General features: G+C 42.5%; 1 protein-coding gene across 28 annotated transcripts in view; it reads left to right on the forward strand.

Annotated features, from left to right (window-relative positions):
- Positions 1 to 22,468, forward strand: part of CACNA2D3 (calcium voltage-gated channel auxiliary subunit alpha2delta 3) — a 923,853-nt gene that overhangs the window by 178,801 nt on the left and 722,584 nt on the right. For 27 of the 28 annotated variants that reach the window (XR_008476741.2, XM_078351196.1, XM_078351197.1 and 24 more), the window contains one exon: positions 13,483 to 13,599. The exons of the other annotated variant lie outside the window; for it this stretch is intronic. Coding sequence is in view for 26 of the 27 variants with exons in the window: in XM_078351196.1 (XP_078207322.1) it covers positions 13,483 to 13,599 (117 nt within the window). In the remaining variant the exon portion in view is untranslated. The remainder of the gene's footprint in view (positions 1 to 13,482; positions 13,600 to 22,468) is intronic. 28 annotated transcript variants of the gene reach the window in all.

Here is a 22,468-nt window from a genome sequence, read left to right on the forward strand (position 1 = left end):
TTAGTATGCATAAAAGACACTCATAAACGCATACAAAGAGATATTTCTTTTCTAGCACACACGGACTTGTAATTACTGTTTTGGCTTGTGGGGTTGTGAGGAGGTATGTAGAGCACAAACATTCTCATTTCAGAGCCTCAGATGCCCATGCAGGAATCCAGAGAATACTCAGAAATTGGAGGGTTTTCTTTTTTTTAATAAACTGAGACTGTCAGATTTTGTTCAGTAGACAGGTTAATTTCCAAGTTTTAAAGCATTATGCAATGCCTCCATGCGAGGGCAAGGATGTTGTATCAATAGCTGGTATAGTAGCTTGCCTTTGCCTTAATTTCATTGATTTAAAACAGGAATGTAATGCAGTATTCACACTCAGTTTTACACCATAGAGCTACAATTCATCGGAGGCAATTTGTCCAGTTGACTCTGTTGAACAGGAAAAGCTTATGAGACCTATCAAGATTATTTTTTAAGAATATAGACAGTAAAACAGGAGAGGAGAGATAGCCATCTTTTAATCCAGAACCTGACAATCTGGAAGTAGTGGAAATCGGTCAGAGACCACCCACGGCAGAGCCAGCTGCTCTGGGGCTCAGCCTCCCTGGAGCTCTGGGACTTAGTCGGGCACTCTAAACAGCTAACTGAGAGCACAGGCTCTGGGGGCATTGGGACTGGGACCCCCATCATTCTACTGACATTGCTCTCCTGAGCAGGGTGGCAGAAGGCACCATGGAAAGTCATTTAGGCCACACCGTTCTTCCCATCTAGCTGAAACTTCTTAAAGGCACACTGAGGAAACTCTGTTGCTTTCAATGTTGGCTCATTTCCATGCTTCCACCCTGCCGAGGAGGCACTTTTTACAGATCATGTTCTGAATTCCTCAGGCTGGCTCTATTTGCCACATTCAGCCCTGCAGAAGAAGGGGCTGAGAGCTGCTCCCTGTGTCCCCTCTGCTTCCTCTCTGCTTGCTCTTCCAGTTGTAGTTCAGGGCCCTGTCCTCTTCTCTTTCTTCAGCATTTCTAAAACAGTCTTTTGTTCAGATTCAAATTGTCTCTTGTTCTTGTGGTTTTGACAGAAAAATTGCATTCCTCAAGGATTGTCCTCAAACTTCACTAGATCTGGAAGAGCAGAGCATTAACAATGGGCGTTTTTGACCTTGGAGACACTTGATTGGAATACCTGTGTGACACAGAATTATTCATATAATATGGCACTTCCCATTTCAACTATAAAAATATTCTTCTGTGGCTGAGAGTTCCTTGAAGTCCGTTTTGTTTTTGTGATGGTTAAGAAGAAGAGGTCCTAACATCAGTTTAAAGGATTTGGAAATGTATTTACTTGAAAACATAATTGCCTTGGAGTATTGTGTTTTGAAGTGACACCTTTGTATGCAGTAATTGGGTTGAGAGGAATACTAAGGACATTTATGTCATAATAAGAAAATGACACTGTCTATAAGGAGGGACCGCAAAAGTATAGATGATCAGTTTTTATTGCAACATCTTTTGTAACTTATCTAAAAATTGTCATCCCTCTGCCCCCCCAATACACACACACAAAAACATAGACTTCTAGCAACCAATGTCTGCCAGAACAGAGTTCTCACCAAAGAATTATTAATGAAAAGTCCCTGGAGCCTTGTGAATGTATTAGAAAATGCCATTGCCCAGAGTGACATTGGGAACCAGTTGGTCTGTTAGGTTGTACATGTTGGTTGCAAGTTTCTCCTTGTTGTTGAGGCAAAAGAATGACTTTTTTCAGAAAGTTTAGAACAGATATTGAGATGTATTACCTTCTCCCATCACCATCACCATCTGTGAGTATTTTACTCTGTGTTCAGCACTCTGCTGCATACTTTACACCCTTCACGTCATTTGATCCTCTCAAGAGTATGAGGTCTGGTCTCATCCACTTTACTGTCAAGGAAAGGACCCTGGTGGAGGCCAATCCACTTGTTACATGGTTGGATGTGGTAACATGAGGTCTTGAACATGAACATCTGGCTAGAAAGTCCTTGGTCCTAGTACTATGCCAAACCTTAAGCTGCTATTAGGACTGCTTGCCCCTAGCAAGTGTACATTGGTGATTCTACTGTGATTTGAACCCTGGCTAGTAATTCTAAGCCAAGCAGGATGCTGCTGCCAGGCTCCAGGTCAGTAGCACAGCAGCAATATTGATGCAGATTCTTTCCACGGAACCCATCGTGGTCAGCTGTCTTCACTAGGAGTAAGTTGAAGGAGACAAGAGTAGGAACTACATTACTCTATCCCCACTGGAGGGACATAGAATGAACTTACAGCTTATATGCAACCTAAAGAGACTGTCCCCTCTTTCTCATCTTCCCTCTACATCTCCTCTTGCTGCCCCTTTCTATCAAGCCTTGGTCACAGATGTCCTGCCTCATGATGACTCATGAGCATCTCATGACATTACTAGGGTTCTTCTAGGAAATGGAATCATATATGCTACATAGGCATCCCCTTTTCTGGGAACCTCGACTAATCCATCGTTTTACAACCCTTCATATGATCCTCTTTCTTCCTGGTGACTGTGATGGCCGGTCCTTCCTGCCCCTGGCCAGAGCACCTTTGCATATCTGGCAGAAGTGACATACCTGCACTGCAGACCAGTGTGCCCTCCAGAGGAGGCACACAGACCAGCTGTGTAGGATATGAGGGTGAAAGCTTACCGAAAAATGATCCATACGGCTCTGCGTTAACTTATTTTTAAATAAAACAAACCAAAATAAGCCTTCTTTTACCCCAAGGGAACCACATGTGTTTGTCAACTTGTTTCCCCGCTATCTCCCTGCAGCCTGGCACATGGTAAACAATTTGCAACTATTTGTTGAGTGAAAGAAGATAGCAACATTTTCAGTTTAAGTTTCTTTTTTGTATTGGCATAATCCCATCTTAAATAACTGGTTTAATGAATTTATCTCTTGCACTCTGGCTATTTCAGAGCTTGAAGGAATAAAAAGACAAAAAAAGAAAGAACCTTAGGGTGGGAACCTGATGCTTCTTTCACTCTTATATAACAAAGCAACTTAAAGTGTTCTGGGCTTGGACCATCTCTGGGTTGCTGTTCCAGTGTCACAGTTACTGGGGGATCTAGACTCGAGGATTTTAAGGGAAGTGCCAGAGGCTGGGGAGAGGGATTGAAAAGGTGCTCATTTGCTTCAGGTTCTGGACTTCAAGGCAAACGCTCCACATTTTCACTTGGGGATGGGGAGGTCCTTGCTGTGCCATTTCCCTGCCACGGCCTTCTGGTAAGCCTCATGCAGTGATTAAATTATGCCAACTCTAGAGGTGTAATTTCAGTTTTCAATGAGAAAATTTAGCCAAGAGACTATGTTAACATGCACCCACTCTTTGGCTAATGATGCTTCCTGCATCCATCCTCTGCAGAGGGCGTTTTTCCCTGGTGCCAAGTGCACCCAGAGCCCCTCTTCCATATTTGGCTTTTATCCTAATTAATTATGATTGGCCAGAAGTCTACTGACTGGAGCTCCCTCTCTGGGGGCTGTTCTAGGTGACTCACTTCTAGATGTGCAGTTCTCACATAGGAAAAAAAAAACGACCCAAATGTATGAACAACATTAAGTGTTCTGACAGTGAAGTAGTGCTTTTCTCTTCGTGGTGTTTGTGTGAAATGATCTGGCAAAATAGATGCTGCAGAAATAATGCATTTCTGTGTCTCCCTTCTCAAAAGATAAATGTCCTTGGCTCACCACAGGATTTCCAGCCAAATGCTGATTCTGCTAACAGAAGGGATGGAAGCTTCAGAGGCTGTCTTGTAACAGAGGAAATACAAAGTTTCTCAGGCTTGCCTTTTTTCCATATCACAAATGTGACATACAATGCCTTCTGCCTAGACCCTGGTCCTGGCTAAATCCAGAGGCTGCTTTGCTGGGGCATCTCTGGCTGCTGCACCAGGCCGGGGTAGGCCCCCCGAAGACATCAACATCATCCACACCCTGTCGGAATTTGTCTGTTACATTAAGAGCTTCTGCTTAGGAATATGGAAACACAATGCTTGCTAGAATCCTCTGTAACCAGAAATGCCAAGAGAAAAAAATAAAGTAGCACTAGGATTTGGGGTGGTCCATTATGTGCAGGCACTGTGCTGGGGGCTTCGACAGATGTCCCGGTAAGACTGCCAAGGCAGCCCTGGGTGACAGACATCATCTTCGGTGGTGTTCTGAATGAGGACCCTGAAGCTCAGGAGGTTAATGGCTTTCTTAAAGTGACTCAGCCAGCTGGCCCAAAGTGTTGCTGTGTCTGGCCCCCAGAAACCTTGGTATCTCTCGAGGAGCCCTGCCTCTCATTCCTCTGCCTCTTAGGGCCCCTCCCCATTGCCGTCTTGCCAGTTCTGGCCATTGCAGCCTCTGGCTTCCTTGACTCTATCCAGTTTTGCCCCCTTTCTCTCCATTCTGCACACTGAGGTTATTCAAAAGCACGCACCTGATCACTGATCCTTTCTACCCTCAAACACCCACCCTCACCTGTGGCGCTCCAGTTGTTGCTTGTCCTCACAGCAGCCCCACCCCCCTACACTTCTACAGCAGTGTAGAAGTGTTCCATTCTTACCACATCCACACCAACATCTATTATTTTTTGGTTTTTTTATTATGGCCATTCTTGCAGGAGTAAGGTGGTATCACATTGTGGTTTTGATTTGCATTTTTCTAATCATTAGTGATCTTGAGCATTTTTTCATGTTTCTTGGCTATTTGTATGTCTTCTTTTGAGAATTTAGACAGCAAGCTTTTGTAAACATCACTTTACTTGTTACGATGTGCTTGGTGTCCAGCACCCTGCCTGGCATACCAGAGGCACCCAGTATAGTTTGCAGAACAAACAGATGGAGTGCTGGAGAAAGGATACAAAGCCAGCATGGCTCAAACCTTTCCTCTGGTGCCATAACCATCACTTCCATTTTTGTTTTCCTCTCTGCCTTCCCTTTGTGTTTACAAGGACCTGGTCATACTTTCTTAACTCCTTTTCTCAGTTGAAGGATGACTGCTTTTACATGAAACAAAAGTAATCGGTAGTGGCATCCTTGAGGCTATAGAAAATAAAAAGCCCCATTGCCTGCCCAGCTGTGTGGGGAAGCTAAGCCCAGGAGGAGAAGGAAGAATGTTAGGTACTTTTTCTCCAGGTCTTTTTTGGTACCTTAGGGAACAGAAGCCAGTTGGTAGCCTGCATGTGCTCATGGAGTAATTTCTTTTTTTTTTTTTTCAATTGCATTTTAGGTTTTGGGATACATGTGAAGAACATGCAAGATTGTTGCATAGGTACATACATGGCAGTGTGATGTGCTGCCTTCCTCCCCATCACCTATATCTGGCATTTCTCCCCATGCTATCTCTCCCCAACTCCCCACTCCCTGCTGTCCCTCCTGTATTTCCCCCCTACAGACCCCAGTGTGTGATGCTCTCCTCCCTGTGTCCATGTGTTCTCATTGTTCAACACCCACCTATGAGTGAGAACATGTGGTGTTTGATTTTCTGTTCTTGTGTCAGTTTGCTGAGAATAATGGTTTCCAGGTTGATCCATGTCCCTACAAAGGACACGAACTCATCGTTTTTGATGGCTGCATAGTATCCCATGGTGTATATGTGCCACATTTTCCCAGTCCAGTCTATCATCGGTGGGCATTTGGGTTGGTTCCAGGTGTTTGCTATTGTAAACAGTGCTGCAATGAACATTCGTGTGCATGTGTCCTTATAGTAGAATGATTTATAATCCTTTGGATATATACTCAGTAATGGGATTGCTGGGTCAAATGGAATTTCTATGTCTAGGTCCTTGAGGAATTGCCACACTGTCTTCCACAATGGTTGAACTAATTTACACTCCCACCAACAGTGTAAAAGTGTTCCTATTTCTCCACATCCCTTCAAGCATCTGTTGTCTTCAGATTTTTTAATGATCGCCATTCTAACTGGTGTGAGGTGGTATCTTAATGTAGTTTTGATTTGCATCTCTCTGATGACCAGTTTTTTCATATGTTTGTTGGCCTCATGTAAGTCTTCTTTTGAAAAGTGTCTGTTCATGTCCTTTGCTCACTTTTGAATGGGCTTGTTTGTTTTTTCATTGTAAATCTCTTTTAGTTCTTTGCAGATTCTGGATATCAGCCCTTTGTCAGATGGGTAGATTGCAAAAGTTTTTTCCCATTCTGTTGGTTGCTGATTAACTCTAATGACTGTTTCTTTTGCTGTGGAGAAGCTATGGAGTTTGATTAGGTCCCATTTATCTATTTTGGCTTTTGTTGCCAATGCTTTTCGTGTTTTGTTCATGAAGTCCTTGCCTATGCCTATGTCCTGAATGGTTTTGCCTAGGTTTTCTTCTAGGGTCTTTATGGTGTTAGGTTTTATGTTTAAGTCTGTAATACATCTGGAGTTAATTTTAGTGTAAGGTGTCAGGAAGGGGTCCAGTTTCTGCTTTCTGCACATGGCTAGCCAGTTTTCCCAACACCATTTATTAAACAGGGACTCCTTTCCCCATTGCTTGTTTTTGTCAGGTTTGTCAAAGACTGGATGGTTGTAGATGTGCAGTGTTGCCTCCGAGGCCTCTGTTCTGTTTCATTGGTCTATATCTCTGTTTTGGTACCAGTACCATGCTGTTTTGAATGTTGACTGGATAAACAATGAAATGAAGGCAGAAATAAAGAAGTTCTTCAAAACCACCGAGAATGAAGACACAACATACCAGAATCTCTGGGACACATTTAAAGCAGTCTCTAGAGGAAAATATATAGCAATAAATGCCCACATGAGAAGCAAGGAAAGATCTAAAATTGACACCCTATCATCAAAATTGAAAGAACTAGAGGAGTAAGACCAAAAAAAACCCTCAAAACATAGCAGAAGACAAGAAATAACTAAGATCAGAGCAGAACTGAAGGAGATAGAGACACAAAAAAACCCTTCAAAAAATAAATAAATCCAGGAGCTGGTTTTTCGAAAAGATCAAAAAAATAGACCACTAGCCAGATGGATAAAAAAGAAAAGAGAGAATAATCAAATAGATGCAATAAAAAACGATAAAGGGGATTTCACCCACATTTCACAGAAATACAAACCATCATCAGAGATTGTTACAAACAACTCTATGCACATAAACTAGTAAACTTGGAAGAAATGGATAAATTCCTGGACACTTGCATCCTCCCAAGCTTAAACCAGGAAGACGCCGAAACCCTAAATAGACCAATAACAAGATCTGAAGTTGAGGCAGCAATTAAGAGCTTACCACCCAAAAATAGTCCAGGTCCAGATGGATTCACAGCTGAATTCTACCAGACATACAAAGAGGAGCTGGTACCATTCCTTCCAAAACTATTCCAAACAATCCAAAAAGAGGGAATCCTTCTCAAATCATTTTATGAGACCAACATCATCCTTATACCAAAACCCGGCAGAGACTCAACAAGAAAAGAAAACTTCAGACCAATATCCATGATGAACATAGACACAAAAATCTTCAATAAAATACTGTCAAGCCGATTGCAACAGCACATCAAAAAGCTTATCCACCATGATCAAGTAGGATTCATCCCAGGGATGCAAGGCTGGTTCAACATACGCAAGTCTATAAACATAATTCACCACATAAACAGAACCAAAAACAAAAACTACATGATTATCTCAATTGATGCAGAGAATGCCTTTGACAAAATTCAACAGCCCGTTATGCTAAAAACCCTCAAAAAACTCAGTATTGACAGAACGTATCTCAAAATAATAAAAGCTATTTATGACAAACCAACAGCCAATATCATACGGAATGGGCAAAAACTGGAAGCATTTCCTTTGAAATCTGGCACTAGACAAGGATGCCCTCTTTCACCACACCTATTCAATATAGTACTGGAAGTTCTAGCCAGAGCAATCAGGCAAGAAAAAGAAATAAAGGGTATTCAAATAGGAAAGGAGGAAGCCAAATTGTCTCTATTTGCAGATGACATGATTGTATATCTAGAAGACCCCATCGTCTCAGCCCAAAATCTCCTGAAACTGATAAACATGGAGTAATTTCTAATTGAGGTTCCAGGGATGCCTTCAGAGTGGGGTTGCTTTTCCCTCTCAGGTGTTTTTATTGTTGAGAGCTATGTCTTCTCCTTGAGGGAAGGCTCCCTACTCACCCTGCAGAGGCCCTGTGAAGGGACAGTCAACTCTCGTGACTTCAGATGTGCCCAGGCGGCCTGGAGCAGCTGTGTGAACTGCTGCAGCCCCTGTTAACTGCCGATGTCTCCAGGTTTTGGTATTTGCCTCTCTTGCCGAGTTCAAGCCTGTGTTGGCTACAAAATCAACAAAACGTGTTTTTATGGCAGTAAAATGGGTCCTCTGAAACAAGTTTGCAAATTTTTAGACCCTCACTCACCTATCCCTCTGCTCCCCTTCCCTGTAAGGTCAAAACATGGAGCAGTTAGAAGGCAGACCCTGCTAAGTTTGAACCTTCTCTCTGACAAGTTGACCTTCAACATTAGCTGGCCCTCTTCGTGCCTCAGCTCTCCACCTGCAGCATGGGGGGTTGTTCAGATTAGGCAAAATAATAGGTGAAAAGCTTCTGGCACCCTCCGGGGCCTGTGGCCCACATAGGACATATTTTACTGACTTCCTCGGACTCTGTCAATGAAGACATGTCGCTTAACTACAAAAAGTCTAATTGGGACCACATTCCCTTAAAGAAATCTGTTTATTAGGGGCTCATATTCTATTCTAAACATAACGACAACTTTTATATACTTTTGAATGTAAGATGGTATGTTTATTGTAAAAATTAGAAAATACAGGTAAGCAAAAGAAGAAAGAAAAAAACATCATTTGTGATTGTATCTCTGGCTGTGAGCACTGTGTATGTCTTCCTAGCAGGGTGTGTGTGTGTGTGTGTGTGTGTGTGTGTGTGTGTGTGTGAATTAGTGATTTAAAACAAAAAGTAAGCAGTTGGTATGTGTCATATATTGTGACACTGTTTCCTGCCTTCTCTGACTCAGTTTGGGATGGCTGTGAGGACTTCTGTTGTACTGGAGTAGCTCACTCTATCCAGTTGCTAGAGGTCAAATTGCTTGGTTTTCTACTGCAGGTACCTTTTTCATAGTTTTCTATATATATCAACATTCTAAGTTACTAAGGGCTTTTGACTGATTAATAACTATCATTGAGTTACTCTGTCTGTTCTTCAAAATCTTTTGTTTCCAGCAAAGTGAAACATTTCCTAGAAAGAGTAAGGCATTACATTATTCTGACCTGATTCCAGCAGGTACTTGGAAGGACAGAGTGCTTTTTGCTTATGAGGTAACTTCCCCAGGTTGATAAGAAAGTAGCATATTCTTGGCCCATTTGCAAGGAACACCTGTTGGCATGTGGCCTGAAGGGTGGGTACTCAGGTTAGTAGAGAAATGGCTCAGCTTTACCCAGATCTGGAACCCACAACTTGGCAAAGAGCTTTCTGCTGAGATTAGTTAACAATGTCACAGGCACCAGTAGTCCTGGGAGACTGACAACCTGCCATAAGGCCCAGGGCTTCTGTTCACAGGGAAGACTCAGAAGAAAAAAGTGGGATACAAGAGATCTCACTGAAGACTTGGTGGAAAGTTAGAGTTAAATAAACTGATTCCCTCCTGGAAGTCTATTGGGAGAGAAACATATGCAAGTAACAGATATGGCCAGAATATTGAGGCCTGATTTAAAACCAAAACTTCAGGTAAAGATGAATTGTGAAATCCATTTTGTTCTTATCTTAAGCCTCTAGATTACGTTAATTACAGAATTAAGACTTTCATTTCACCAACTATAAATACTAGGCTGCATTTTTTTGTTTTATTCAGTCTTGAACTTTGTATTTTTAGTGGTGAATCAGCCTTGGGTATAAGCTGGGTTTCACTGTTGGTTTTTAGAGCACACCTGGCAGGCAGCAGAGAACTCCTGGGATTTTTGTCTCCAAAGATATTGGCTTCCATTTGAACTTAGGGATAGTCTTAGTGATTGTCATTGAAGTATTATTCACATACCAGAGCACGCTGTTAGCTTGAGTCAGTGTTGGGCTGGCAAGTCCCACCCCCAAGGACAGTCCAATCAACCTCCCAAGGTAGGGGTAGCGAAGGTTTCTCTTTGCCTTACTGTATTTGGTGTTGCTGTCACAGAATATCACAGACTGGATAATTTACAAGAAAAGAGATCTATTTCTTCCAGTTCTGGAGCCTAGGAAGTCCAAGGTCAAGGGTCCCAAATCTGGCAAGGGCCCTCTTGCTTCATCATCTCATGGCAGGTGGTAGAAGGGCAAGGGGAGCCAGAGCGCAAGAGGGGATTCATTTATTTATTTATTTTTGAGGCAGAGTTTCGCTTTTCTTGCCCAGGCTGGAGTGCAGTGGTGTGATCTTGAGATCCTGGCTCACTGCAACCACCACCTCCCAGGTTCAAGTGATCCTCCTGCCTTAGCCTCCATAGTAGCTGGGATTACAGGTGCCTGCCACCATGCCTGACTAATTTTTTGTATATTTAGTAGAGACAGGGTTTCATCATGTTGTCCTGGCTGGTCTTGAACTCCTGACCGACCTCAGGTGATCCATCAGCCTTGGCCTCCCAAAGTGCTGGGATTATAGGGGTGAGCCACCATGCCCAGCTCCAAACTCACTTTTATAACAAATGCAGTTTACCGTAACTAACCTACTCCTGTGATAACAACACTAATCCATTAGGGTAGAACCTTCATAACCTTATCACCTCTTATTGGCCCCATCTTCCAGTACTGCTGTATTAGGGGTTAAGCTTTTAACACATGAACTTCAGGGGACACATTCAAACCATAGCAGCCTTATAGAACCATAAGAAAATGCATTGGTGTTCTTCCTTGCATCTCCCTTGCATTGTAAAACTGCAATTGCTCTACAATAGGCTTCATCCAAAAAGTCCTTTATGTTTGCTGTGGGTTATGGTGGCAACCAGAAGGACCTGTCCTTGCTTCCTGGGCCACACAATCTATGATGCCAGGAGAGAAGAGCACAAAGGGTTTTGGGGGCTGGGATGGAGCACGAAGCCTTCTTGTGTTGGAGAACAGGACAGCTTTGGTGGGAAGAGGGGAAAGTCTAGATTGAAGTAATAAACAGTTTTTCAGGTGAGAAGCAAGAGAAACTCCTGAGATTTTTATGGATGTTTTTAGGGCATGGGGGATCCATGAACTACAGCTCATGATCAATTATAGGACTGTGCAAAGCAGTTCAAAACATCTAATAAGCAGTGTAGCGGATGTCAATCTTGGTCTAGACCCACATGGTCCAGAAATATTACTTTTTAATTTTTCCAGGATCAACTTAATGCTGAGAAACTCCAAGCTCTTGGTTCTAATATTCAGGTCAGATGCTCTGGTGCCTATTCTTAGGATCCCTTCCTACCCTTTCCCTCTGCCATTGTATAGGGGGGTGTGGGGGAGTCCATGTCTAGGTTCCTACCTGCCTATAAGGGTAAGAAGAGTATTTTTTTTTTCTTTTTCTGAGACAGGGTCTTACTGTGTCACCTAAGCTAGAGTATAGTGGCATGATCATAGCACACTGCAGCCTCAACCTCCCAGGCTCAAGCAATTCTCCCACTTCAGCTCACCAAGTAGTGGGACTGCAGGCATGTGCCACCACACCTGGCTAATTAAAAAAAAAAATCTTTGTAGAGATGGGGTCTCAATATGCTGCCCAGGGTAAGAGAGTATTATCTTGCAGCTCCTAGAACACATGGCCAGATGCCTCCAGCCTCACCTTGAGACTCTAAGGATTTTGTTTTGGTTTTAGGATCTGAGGAATTCTCTCTTTACATTAGTTGCTTTCCTTAGAGTCCATCCCTTTGTCCTCAAACACTACTCTCATTTCAGGATACCCAGTATTACTGCCTCAAAAGACTTGCACATTTGAGCAAGGAAGGGAAGCGTTTTGAGTGGCACACACACACACACACACACACACACACACACACCCTTCCTTGAGTCAAGGAGAAACTAAGCCTTCCAGTTTACACTTTGAAGGTACAGGATGGGAGGAATGAATGGAGAGAAAATATAAATTTATATCTCAAAAATTATTCCGACATTAAAATGTAATACATTTTTCGTTTTACAACTAACTCTTAAGGTCCCTAGAGCCAGATGAGATGTGGAGCCCCTTGGTTTCCCTGGGTAAGAGCTTGGGGTGGGAGAGGAATTAGTAAACTGATTCAGAGGTTCCCCACAAATAAGAGTAAACATATTTTCCCCAGTATCTTTAATTCCCCAGCTGTTTAATAACCAAATAAATGTCATAGCTTCATGTTGACATTAAAAGTATTATAAACTCCATTTGGAAGGTTTTTAATTAATAAACAATATTTCCTGACACACTAGGAATAAAATTAAATCTTTAGTTAAACCAACGTTTGGGTCTTAGGATCCTTTATACTCCTACAGAGTCCTGAGACCCCCTGAGAACTCTGTTTATGTGGGTTGCTTGTATCTATTGATATTTACCATATGAGAAATTAAAACCAAGAAATTCAAAACGTGATTAATACAAGGATAAAAAACTAATTACATATTAACATATATATTATATTTTATGGAAAATAACAATACTTCCAGTAAAAAAAATAACAGGAGTGACCTTTTTTCATATTGCAAATCTCTTTAATATTTGACTTAAGAGAAAATAAGTGGATTCCCATATCAGCTTCTGCGTTCAATCTTTTGTGATTGGTTGCTGAAGAAAATCTGACTTCACACAGATATGCTTTTGGAAAAAAGAAGACTTCATGGACCCTGAAAGGGTCTCAGGGACTCACGGGAGTTTTGGGATCACTTTGAGAACTGCACATTTAAACAGATAAACTACCAGTATATGTGATGGATTTTAAATGAAAAATTGTCTTTATTGAGAATTTGAGTAAACTGTGGGTGAAATTAGTCCCTTATGAACAGACAGATGATAGTTTAATTGGGTTAAAAAGTATTCCTTTCCCGGGTGCTAGTTAAGTCTCCCAGGAGAGCCAGAGTCAGTTTCATACTTCTTTCTAGTTGGCTTAATAATTTTGAAATACACAAATTATTTTAATATCCACAAATTCACCAGAAGCAGTCATGGTATGATTTTATCTTTATTTATTTATTCCTTGTGAGTAGATGTGCTATGAAATCACAGGTGTGCTATATATATACATTTTTTTTTTGAGACGGAGTTTTGCTCTTGTTACCCAGGCTGGAGTGCAACGGCGTGATCTCAGCTCAGCGCAACCTTCGCCTCCTGGGTTCAGGCAATTCTCCTGCCTCAGCCTCCCAAGTAGCTGGGATTACAGGCATGCACCACCATGCCCAGCTAATTTTTTGTATTTTCAGTAGAGACGGGGTTTCACCATGTTGACCAGGATGGTCTCGATCTCTTGACCTCGTGATCCACCCACTTCGGCCTCCCAAAGGTGTGCTATTTTATGGTGTCGTGTGTCTTGAACGTTGCCCTCTCTCCTTACAGAAATACAAAGAGTATGAGAAAGATGTTGCCATAGAAGAAATTGATGGTCTCCAACTGGTGAAGAAACTGGCGAAGAACATGGAAGAGATGTTTCACAAGAAGTCCGAGGCAGTCAGGGTAAGCGCCTCTGCTTTGTGCCCTGTAGCCTGAAGACACAAAGGCAGTTTCAGGGGATGGCATTGATGAACCAATCTCTCAAAGATAAAAGTTGACTCACTCAGCTATTACATAAATAATTCTATTTCTACAGTCTGGTTAACCAGGAAAAGCAGTCACTAGGGGCACAAACTGCCCTTTTCATAGAGAGTTCTTGTGTCTGTTTTCTTCTGATAATGCGTTCAGTAGAGGTGCCACTAATTGTTCAGCCATGCAGTGTGGGCCTATAACTGTATAATGCATTCACTAACTGCCCAAAACCATTCAAAAGTACAGCAGGGTTCAACTAAGCTCTATTCTGATCTGAACATTTTCTTGGGTAGGTGTGTTTTGTTATTTTCTCAGATGGCTGCATAACATTCCAGTCTGTGAGTGTGTCATAATTGATTTAACTGTTCCTATATATTTGGATGTCTGAGTTGTTTGAAAGTTTTAATTGGCCAGGTGCAGTAGCTCATGCCTGCAATCTCAGCACTTTGGGAGGCCGAGGCAGGGAGATCATCTGAGGTCAGGAGTTTGTGACTAGCCTGGCCAACATGGTGAAACTCTGTCTCTACTAAAAATACAAAAATTAGCTGGGCGTGGTAGCCAGCACCTGTAATCCCAGCTACTTGGGAGGCTGAGGCAGGGGAATTGCTTGAACCTGGTAGGCAGAGGCTGCATTGAGCCAAGATTGTGCCACTGCACTCCATCCTGGGAGACAGAGCGAGATTCTGGCTCAAAGAAAAAGAAAGTTTTAATTTAAGAGATGCGGTCTTGCTATGTTGCCCAGGCTGGTCTCAACCAGCTGGGCTCTAGTCATCCTCCCACCTCAGCCTCCTGAGTAGCTGGGGCTACAGGTATGTACCACCACACCTGGCTTGCTTGCAGGTTTGACATAAATAATGCTGCAGTGAATCTTCTTGTATATTTATAATGGATCAACCAACTGAGCACCTACTACATGTGAGCTGCTTCTTCAAGGACTGTGTATGTACTCACTTATGTCATCCTTGTAACACCCCCGTGATGGATGTTACTATTATCCCCATTTTACAAAAGAGGAGACTGAGAGGAAGGACTTGAGTAGCTTCTCCCAGGTCACATGAGGAGTGAGAGAGACCTCCAGCCATATGGAGTCCACATTCTTTTTTTTTTTTTTGAGATGGAGTTTCGCTCTTGTTACCCAGGCTGGAGTGCAGTGGCGTGATCTCAGTTCACCGCAACCTCCGCCTCCTGGGTTCAGGCAATTCTCCTGCCTCAGCCTCCCGAGTAGCTGGGATTACAGGCATGCGCCACCATGCCCAGCTAATGTTTTGTATCTTTAGTAGAGACGGGGTTTCACCATGTTGACCAGGATGGTCTTGATATCTTGACCTCGTGATCCACCCGCCTCGGCCTCCCAAAGTGCTGGGATTACAGGCTTGAGCCACCGTGTCCGACCTGGAGTCCACATTCTTTACTGCCTCCTCGTCTTCAGTATTCCGGAGTGTATGTGTATTTCCTTAACATGAATTCCAGAACACAGAAGACAGTTCAGAGGCTCAGAAGCAATTTTCAAGGTTTTTTATGCATATGAAAACATTTCCCTCTAGATAAGGTTGTGCCAATTCACAGCTGCTCCAGCGGGAGTGGTATGCAAGTGCTTATTTTCTGGAATCCTTGCAAAAAAAAAAAAAAAAAAAAGCACTAGTAACAGTATTGTCAATTTGAGAAGGGGACATATTGTTTTAACTTACATTTTTTTGTGAATCACAGAATTTTAGAGGAGAAAAGGACACAAATATCTTTAGGTTCTGCTTCTACAATTGACAAAGTAGCCCTGGTGTCTAGAATTAGGGGAGCTTTGTGGGTGGTGGGGGAAGGAGTCATGTGGCATGCTTCTGTTGACACAGAGGTCCAGCCAGCACCAGAACCTAGACCTCACCTCCTTGAGGCAGTGGACCCATGTGGTCAGTGAGACATGGGCTCTGGAAGTAGTGGAACTGTTTTGAATCTCAGCTCTGTCCCAAGGTGGGGGACCAGTGAGAAGAACTGAGTAACTCCTGTGAATCTCTTTTTCCTCATTTACCAGCCTGGAGGTATTAGCAGGAGTCCATGATTTAATAAATATGTGCTTACATTTATTGAGTTCAGATGCACCAGCCCCTGTGCTAATCACTTCATGTATGTCATCTCGTTTAATTCTTGAATCAACCTTAGGAGTGAGACACTGTTACTATCGTTGTCTTAGAAATGAGCAAACAGGCTTGGCAGGATGAAGTCATTTGCCAGGTCACATGGGCAGGGCTCAGCAGAGTTAATTTTTACACCCAGGTGGTGGGGTTGCAGGACTTCTGTATCTATACAAGGCATTTATTTAGCTCAGTGTCTGGCAAACAGTAAATGTTCAGCAAACATTTGCTGTTACTTCTGGTTAAAGGGCCTTCCCACCTGTGAGCATCTGATAGGAAGTAGTCTTGCAGCTTCTAGAAGCACCTGGTTCAGATGACAGGAGGGAAGGTGAACAGGGTTTAGCGTCTTCGTATTGCCTAATTTTGAAAGCTTTTTGCCTTAGTGAAGTTAGAAAGAAAAAAGACAATTTGATATGGTGGGTGTAGTTCCTTTGAGAAGAAAAAATAAGTTGCTCTGTTTACATTGAAATGTTCCCAGAATAAAGGCAGCCAGATTCCTTGCAATGTGTATTCTATGTATTTTAAAATAAGTACACAGGACCTCTGTAAGCACGCTTGATGCTCCAGCCTATAATATCTTGATGAATTGGTCCAGTGTTATGTCGATTTTCCCACCCCTGTCTTTAAAGAGAGTTTGTACCTCACATAGGGCTTTAGTGTGGAGATAGTAGAGACAGGCCTGGTCCCCACTGTGAGCGATGTGGCTCTTTTGGCAACAGTCAGGACCCATGTGCCATTTGGAATGAGATGTCCCTTTGGGGGCCAGGGAAGCAGTGAGTGTAACCCTTTTCATATTTTGATGGCACCTTGATTCTCCATTAGGAAAAGTTGCTGTTTGCCTGTTGGATTTGTGAACATTTGAAGAACAAAGACCTCAGGTCCAAATTTGCCTGTGGGTTTGCAGTGGAGTCATTATTTGTAGCCTTGCACTGGAATGCACCACTGTGAAACAGGGTGGGGTCCTTTCCCATGCCACCCACCAGGCGGTGACCCCACACCACTCTTTTCTAAGAGCTCAGGAACAGAACAGATTTTAGGTTTGGCCTTATCACTCTGATATGCCATGCCTAGGAATCTTCCCTTTCCAAGCCCCTGTCCGTCACCCCCCAGCAGCTGGAGTTGGGTCCCAGGTCCAGGCGCCCCACCTTGTGTTTTCCTAGTATGCATCAATGGTGACTCGAGGGGCGTGTGTAGGAGAAACCTGGTTCACAAACAACCCGATTAGTAACATTTCCATTGATGTATATAAAATATTTATGAGTCTGGCAGTAGCAATTTAGGAATTGGCAATAACAACACCTTTAGTCTGTGAAAGTACGTTCAGTTAGTTCTGGGGGATAAAAAGGAGTACTACAATAACCCCCTCTTTTAATGTAGCCTGTCATCTCCTGCCTGTTAAACAATGTTGATCTTTTTCTCTGTCTCTTCTGGCTTGATTTCATCATTTTCCTCCATCACTTTTTCCAGTGATTAGTTGAATCAGAGTGATTTTATCATCCTCATCTCCTATTTGAATTACTCTCCACTATGCAATTATCCTATCACAGAAAGTCCTATTTTCTCCCCGTCAGATGTCTGAAGTAAATGTGAAACCTAAAGTGGGCTGCCCATTACATAACCCCTGTCATCTCGCTGGTAATGGACTATATGTAACTTTTTTTTTTTCAGGCTAGCAAATTATAAATAACCTTAGCTTCAGTAATTGCCATGAACATAATGGTACCATCATTATGGTAGCATTTCTTAAATAATCTTTTCTAGCGCTTTTTAATGCTATTGGTGGTTTAAGTAATTTTTTCACACTCACACACAGGCTAGCTATAGGTTATTTGATACGGCCATGCTCCTGCTTGCTTTGGTATATAGCGATTGTGCCCAAGGCACAATCTCTCACCTTCATTGTTCAGACATATTTATGCTTCCAAGTCCTCAATATTGCTGACAATTTGTCAAGTTTTAAGTCTCTGTGAATGGACGAGAAATGGAGTCCATTTGCTTTTAGTTCATTAACATTTCAAGGGATATTTCACGTGCTGGACATGGAGGAAAGGATATGCACCCATCCTTTGCTAACTATGGATGCTCATCAGGCCATTCCTAAGTGACACCTGGAAATGCTTGTCTGCGTCACAAGTCAGAGCTCATCTTTGATGTTGATGGAAGGCAAATTTGACACCATTCCCCTTTCTCCTGAGTTGCTGATGTTGAGAGATGTACCCTGATTTAAGGGGAGGGACAAGGCAGAAGGGTTGCATTGCATGACCTTGTTTATATGAACAGGCTGCCCCCAGCCTTTCCTCTGTCTTTAAAATCTGGCCCTTCAGGGGGAGTCGCACAAACTATCAATCAACTGGAAGCATCATCTGGGGCTCCGGGGAGCTCTGAGCAGGCACAGCCAAATGTGCGGTGGGAAGAGGGTCTGTAGGAAGTAACTGTGTAACCACGGACATCTCTGATTGTAAGGATATACTTTCAGGACCAATTCCATCACAGACAGGGAGATGCCATGATCCTGTGATTTTGGTGTGGTCCATATAACTGGGATGAACAGCACAAGAAAAAAGCAGATAAACCAGGAAATGACAAAAAGGACTTTGGCGAATTTATAATTTTATAGTAGTATTCTCCAGGGTGGTTTTCTAAAGGTCACTTCCTCAGAGTGGATTTTGCCTTTGGTTGTGCGGAACAGCTCTGGGGTGGACACTGCCTTCACCACACTGATTTAAACTGGACTTATAACCTCCTCCTGTCTTCCCAGGTGTTCCTGGCTTCAGAGCCAAACACTGATCCAGAGGACTTTAAATGTCAGTTTATGCAGACTTCAGACCTCCATAAACTTTAACAGGATTCAGAGAGGGAAGGGGCACTGGGGGGGATTATAGGATAGTATCTGTTTTGGTAGCATTTCAAGCCAAACATTACAATTAATTAGACGTGTCTGAAAGAATGAGCTCCTCTGGGGAATGTGAAGAGATATAAAAAACAAGTTGTAGCTAGACCACTTCGTGATAAGTCAGTTGTTTTCAAACCTTGGGTAAGATAGTTAATAAATTTTGAAAGCACCCTGAAACTCACAGCTGTAAATAAACTTAATCTTGTTTCACTTATTTTCTGATTTACATTGATAAAATGATAAATCAAGCCCTCAAAAAGAGTGTTTTGCTTAAAAATAAATACCTCTGCTTGTTGGGAAGAGCTAAAGGAGACTGGATTTTATATTAAGTTTCCCCCTTCCTATAGTTACCTGCTGTTCATCGCGGAACTGATTCCCATTATAGCTGTACTGTGGAAAGTAATTGCTGTTGTACAGTAATTCAATTTCAGTGCATTCACGCATCAGTTCACCGATAGGGGTTTATCTGGAGAAACCTGGGACTTGAAAGCTTTTTATCGAGAAATTCCACATGCAGCAAGACATTTTTCCTAGGAAACGAATATCAGTATTTGCATTTAATAAACATTTACCTTCTCAGAAAAATGGATTTTTCTCCTTGCAGAAGAGATTTATGCCAATCTTCCAAAAAGCTAGAGGGTACTGTTAAAGCAACTTTCTTGAGATGTTTCTTGACTGGTGTCTGTCTACATATGTATGACTATAAAATACATCAGTGTTTTTATGAAAATATATACAGTGAGGCATGAAAAGCAGGATATGCCCAAGTGAAGCATACTCCATTCCCAAAATATAAGCTGTATATATAAGAAATTAATATCTATAGGGACTATATGAATACTTCTGGTTTAAAAACTCATCTGTGTCTATAGACATTGTGAAAATTCTGGGTGAGGCATACTTTCGAAAGGTTATCCATTATGTTGGAAATGAAATAATTGATTCTGCTTATCAATTTCTAAGTTAAGGAAAGGTTCTTAAGACAGAACTGATTCTTCTTTTCACATATGAAGTCCAAAATGAGCTGTGGAGGTTTTAGGAACTGAATATAGCCTAACAGTGCCAGAATCACTTTCAGTTCTCAGGCAGTAGAGGTAGATATGGCTGTGTAGACCTAAAAGATTTTTGTTTTCTGCCTTGTTTTCATTTCTGATCTCATCTGGAATTTCAAAGCTGGTACTTTGCAAGAGCCAGAAAAAAATAATGTTTTCTGTTTTGAGTCACAGATAGAGGGAGGAGACTATTAATTTTTTTGTTGTTGATGTATCTTATGGTCTATTTGCCCCTTTCTTCGGTAAACTGGGTTGCTTGCAAAATCGCATGTATACATGTAAGGAAATTTAGAGCAGAAACCTCAAACCAGAAGAATCTTAAAAAAGAGCAGCAATCTGCATTCACCAGTTTTGATGAGGTCAGCGAACAAATGGTTGAGAACAAAACCACATCGAACTGCGTGGTCTTCATGGGTTTCACCCCAAATGGGCCCCAGGTTTCTGCTAACACACTTCAGTTTGAGTCAACCTGAACCTCACAGATAGGCCCAGAGGGCTGCTCTCCCTTCCACGTTGAGAGGGAACAACCTCTCCGCCCCCCGGGGATATACGCTTACCACTAAAGGGTAGGAAGGGGAGCCACTGGATGCCTTGTATGTGCAGTTTCACGTCTTGCCCCCTCGAGCTCTCAGTTTTCCATCGGCCTCACATCTTCCAAAGTTGGGTTGACTTGGTGGACCATATCCTAACTTTCCTACTTGTTCTGGGGGTGTTGGCCTGTTAAAAGCATTCTTCTTTGTAGGTAGAACCACTGCATCAAGCCATCCTCAACTTCGTGGTTATTTGGAATAACCATGAATTGGACTAATAATTCGACTGCATTATTGATTTAGTCCAATTATTTCCCCCAATACTGGACTAAACACTTTCCATTTGCAGAGCTTTATGGAAGACTTGGTTTCATGTTTTCTATGTCTACCATAGAAGCACCCATGTATTTTTTAATGCTTTTTGTTTGTTTTTACTGGTTATAAAAGTAATACATATTCATTGTAAAAGAACAAAGAATGTGCAGAAAATGGTAAAAGGGAAAGTAAAGATCACAGCAAGAAGAAGTATCAAATGGTACTTAATGTTTCTCAATATCTTTCATTTTTCAGCATCTTAGTTTCTGTCCTTAGAGGGTTTTTATTTCCTATTTGTGCATGAGTATATAGATATATGCGGGCATGTATACACTTCTAAAACACTGGATTTTTCTTTCTTGTAACAAGCTTTTAAAAAATGACATCTTGTGGACATGTCGATGAATATAGATTTCTGTTATTTTTCATGACTGCTTTCTGGGAAAGCAGAAATCAGGCATTTCTCTCTGAGTGAACATTGATGTCATCTGTAGTGTTTCACTGTTATAAGCAATAATATGATAAACTTTCTTGCAGAGAAACTTGTGTCCTTTTATTTTTATGCATTTATTAGGATATATTCCTAGAAGTGAAATTAAGGCTTTAGATATATCTTGCCAGATTGTCCTGCAGACAGTGCCTGCCTGCCTGTTTCCACCTATGTGGTTGGAGGGACACTATTTCCCCATTGTCCTCCCTAGTCCCTGACTATTATTAGTCTTTTGGCCACCGATAGTATCTCAAGTTTTTTTTCCCCCCCCAAAGATAGAGTTTCACTCTTACTGCCCAGGCCAGAGTGCAATGGCGCAATCTTGGCTCACTGCAACCTCTGCCTCCCAGGTTCAAGCAGCTCTCCTGCCTCAGCCTCTCAAGTAGCTGGGATTACAGGCACCTGCCACCATGCCCGGCTACTTTTTGTATTTTTAGTAGAGATGGGATTTCACCATGTTGGCCCGGCTGGTCTCAAACTCCTGACCTCAGGTGATCCGCCCACCTCGGCCTCCCAAAGTGCTGAGATTACAGGTGTGAGCCACCGCGCCTGGCCTCAGGTTGTTTTTGTTTTCTTTAATTTCTCACTGTTTGGCACAATGGGTCACTCTGGCTCCCAACCTGCCCTGCACCTGGGTTTGAGGAAATTACACCATGTCACACAGAGCATGGGCTTGACAAAACAGAGGGATGACCCAGGTGCTGATCCCCATCCTCCCACAGAGAAGTATGTGGGTACAGGCACTCTGATGGGTGTGCTTGAAGGAGCCCTCCCCTGCCCCTCCCTTTCTGGACCTTATCACAGGAACAGTCCTGGGGAGGAGGGATAAGCTAGCACTAGGCTGCCTGGCTTTGGGGTGCCAGCCAGTTTGGAGGAAGCAGCTGGGAGCATCGGCTGCTCAGTACCTGGGGACTGTGGTGCCCTGGGTGTTTCAGCCTCCCCACTACTGTGGGAGAAAGTCAGTAGTTGCAAGAGAAGTTGAGTTTGGTGCAGCCCCTCTCACTGGGAAAGGGCCCTGTTCCCAACTGGCTCATTGTCTGGGCACCCAGACTGAGCGCCAGGGTCACTTTGATTCACTTCTCTGAAAGGTACTATGTAGTTAGATTGTTTTGCATTTACATTTATACATGTAAAAGTTTTTACATGTGCATTAGCCATTTCTTCTTCATTTTTATTTTTGTACACTGCCTGGTAATACTCTTTCCCTTTGTTTATACTGTACTATTTCTTTTCTTTGTCCCAACTTGTCTTTACTCTGGCCGCAGTGCCTGTTACAGTGCTTCAGACTAGAGTTAAGTGCTCAGTAAATATTTGTTGATTGACTCATGGGCCTTTGCCTTGGGGTCAGGATAACGTTAAGTGAGGATGATATGGGTGGTACGGGCTATACCCCTTTT

Source organism: Callithrix jacchus, chromosome 15 (genome assembly GCF_049354715.1).
Source record: "Callithrix jacchus isolate 240 chromosome 15, calJac240_pri, whole genome shotgun sequence".
In the NCBI taxonomy this organism is placed as follows: Eukaryota; Metazoa; Chordata; class Mammalia; order Primates; family Cebidae; genus Callithrix; species Callithrix jacchus.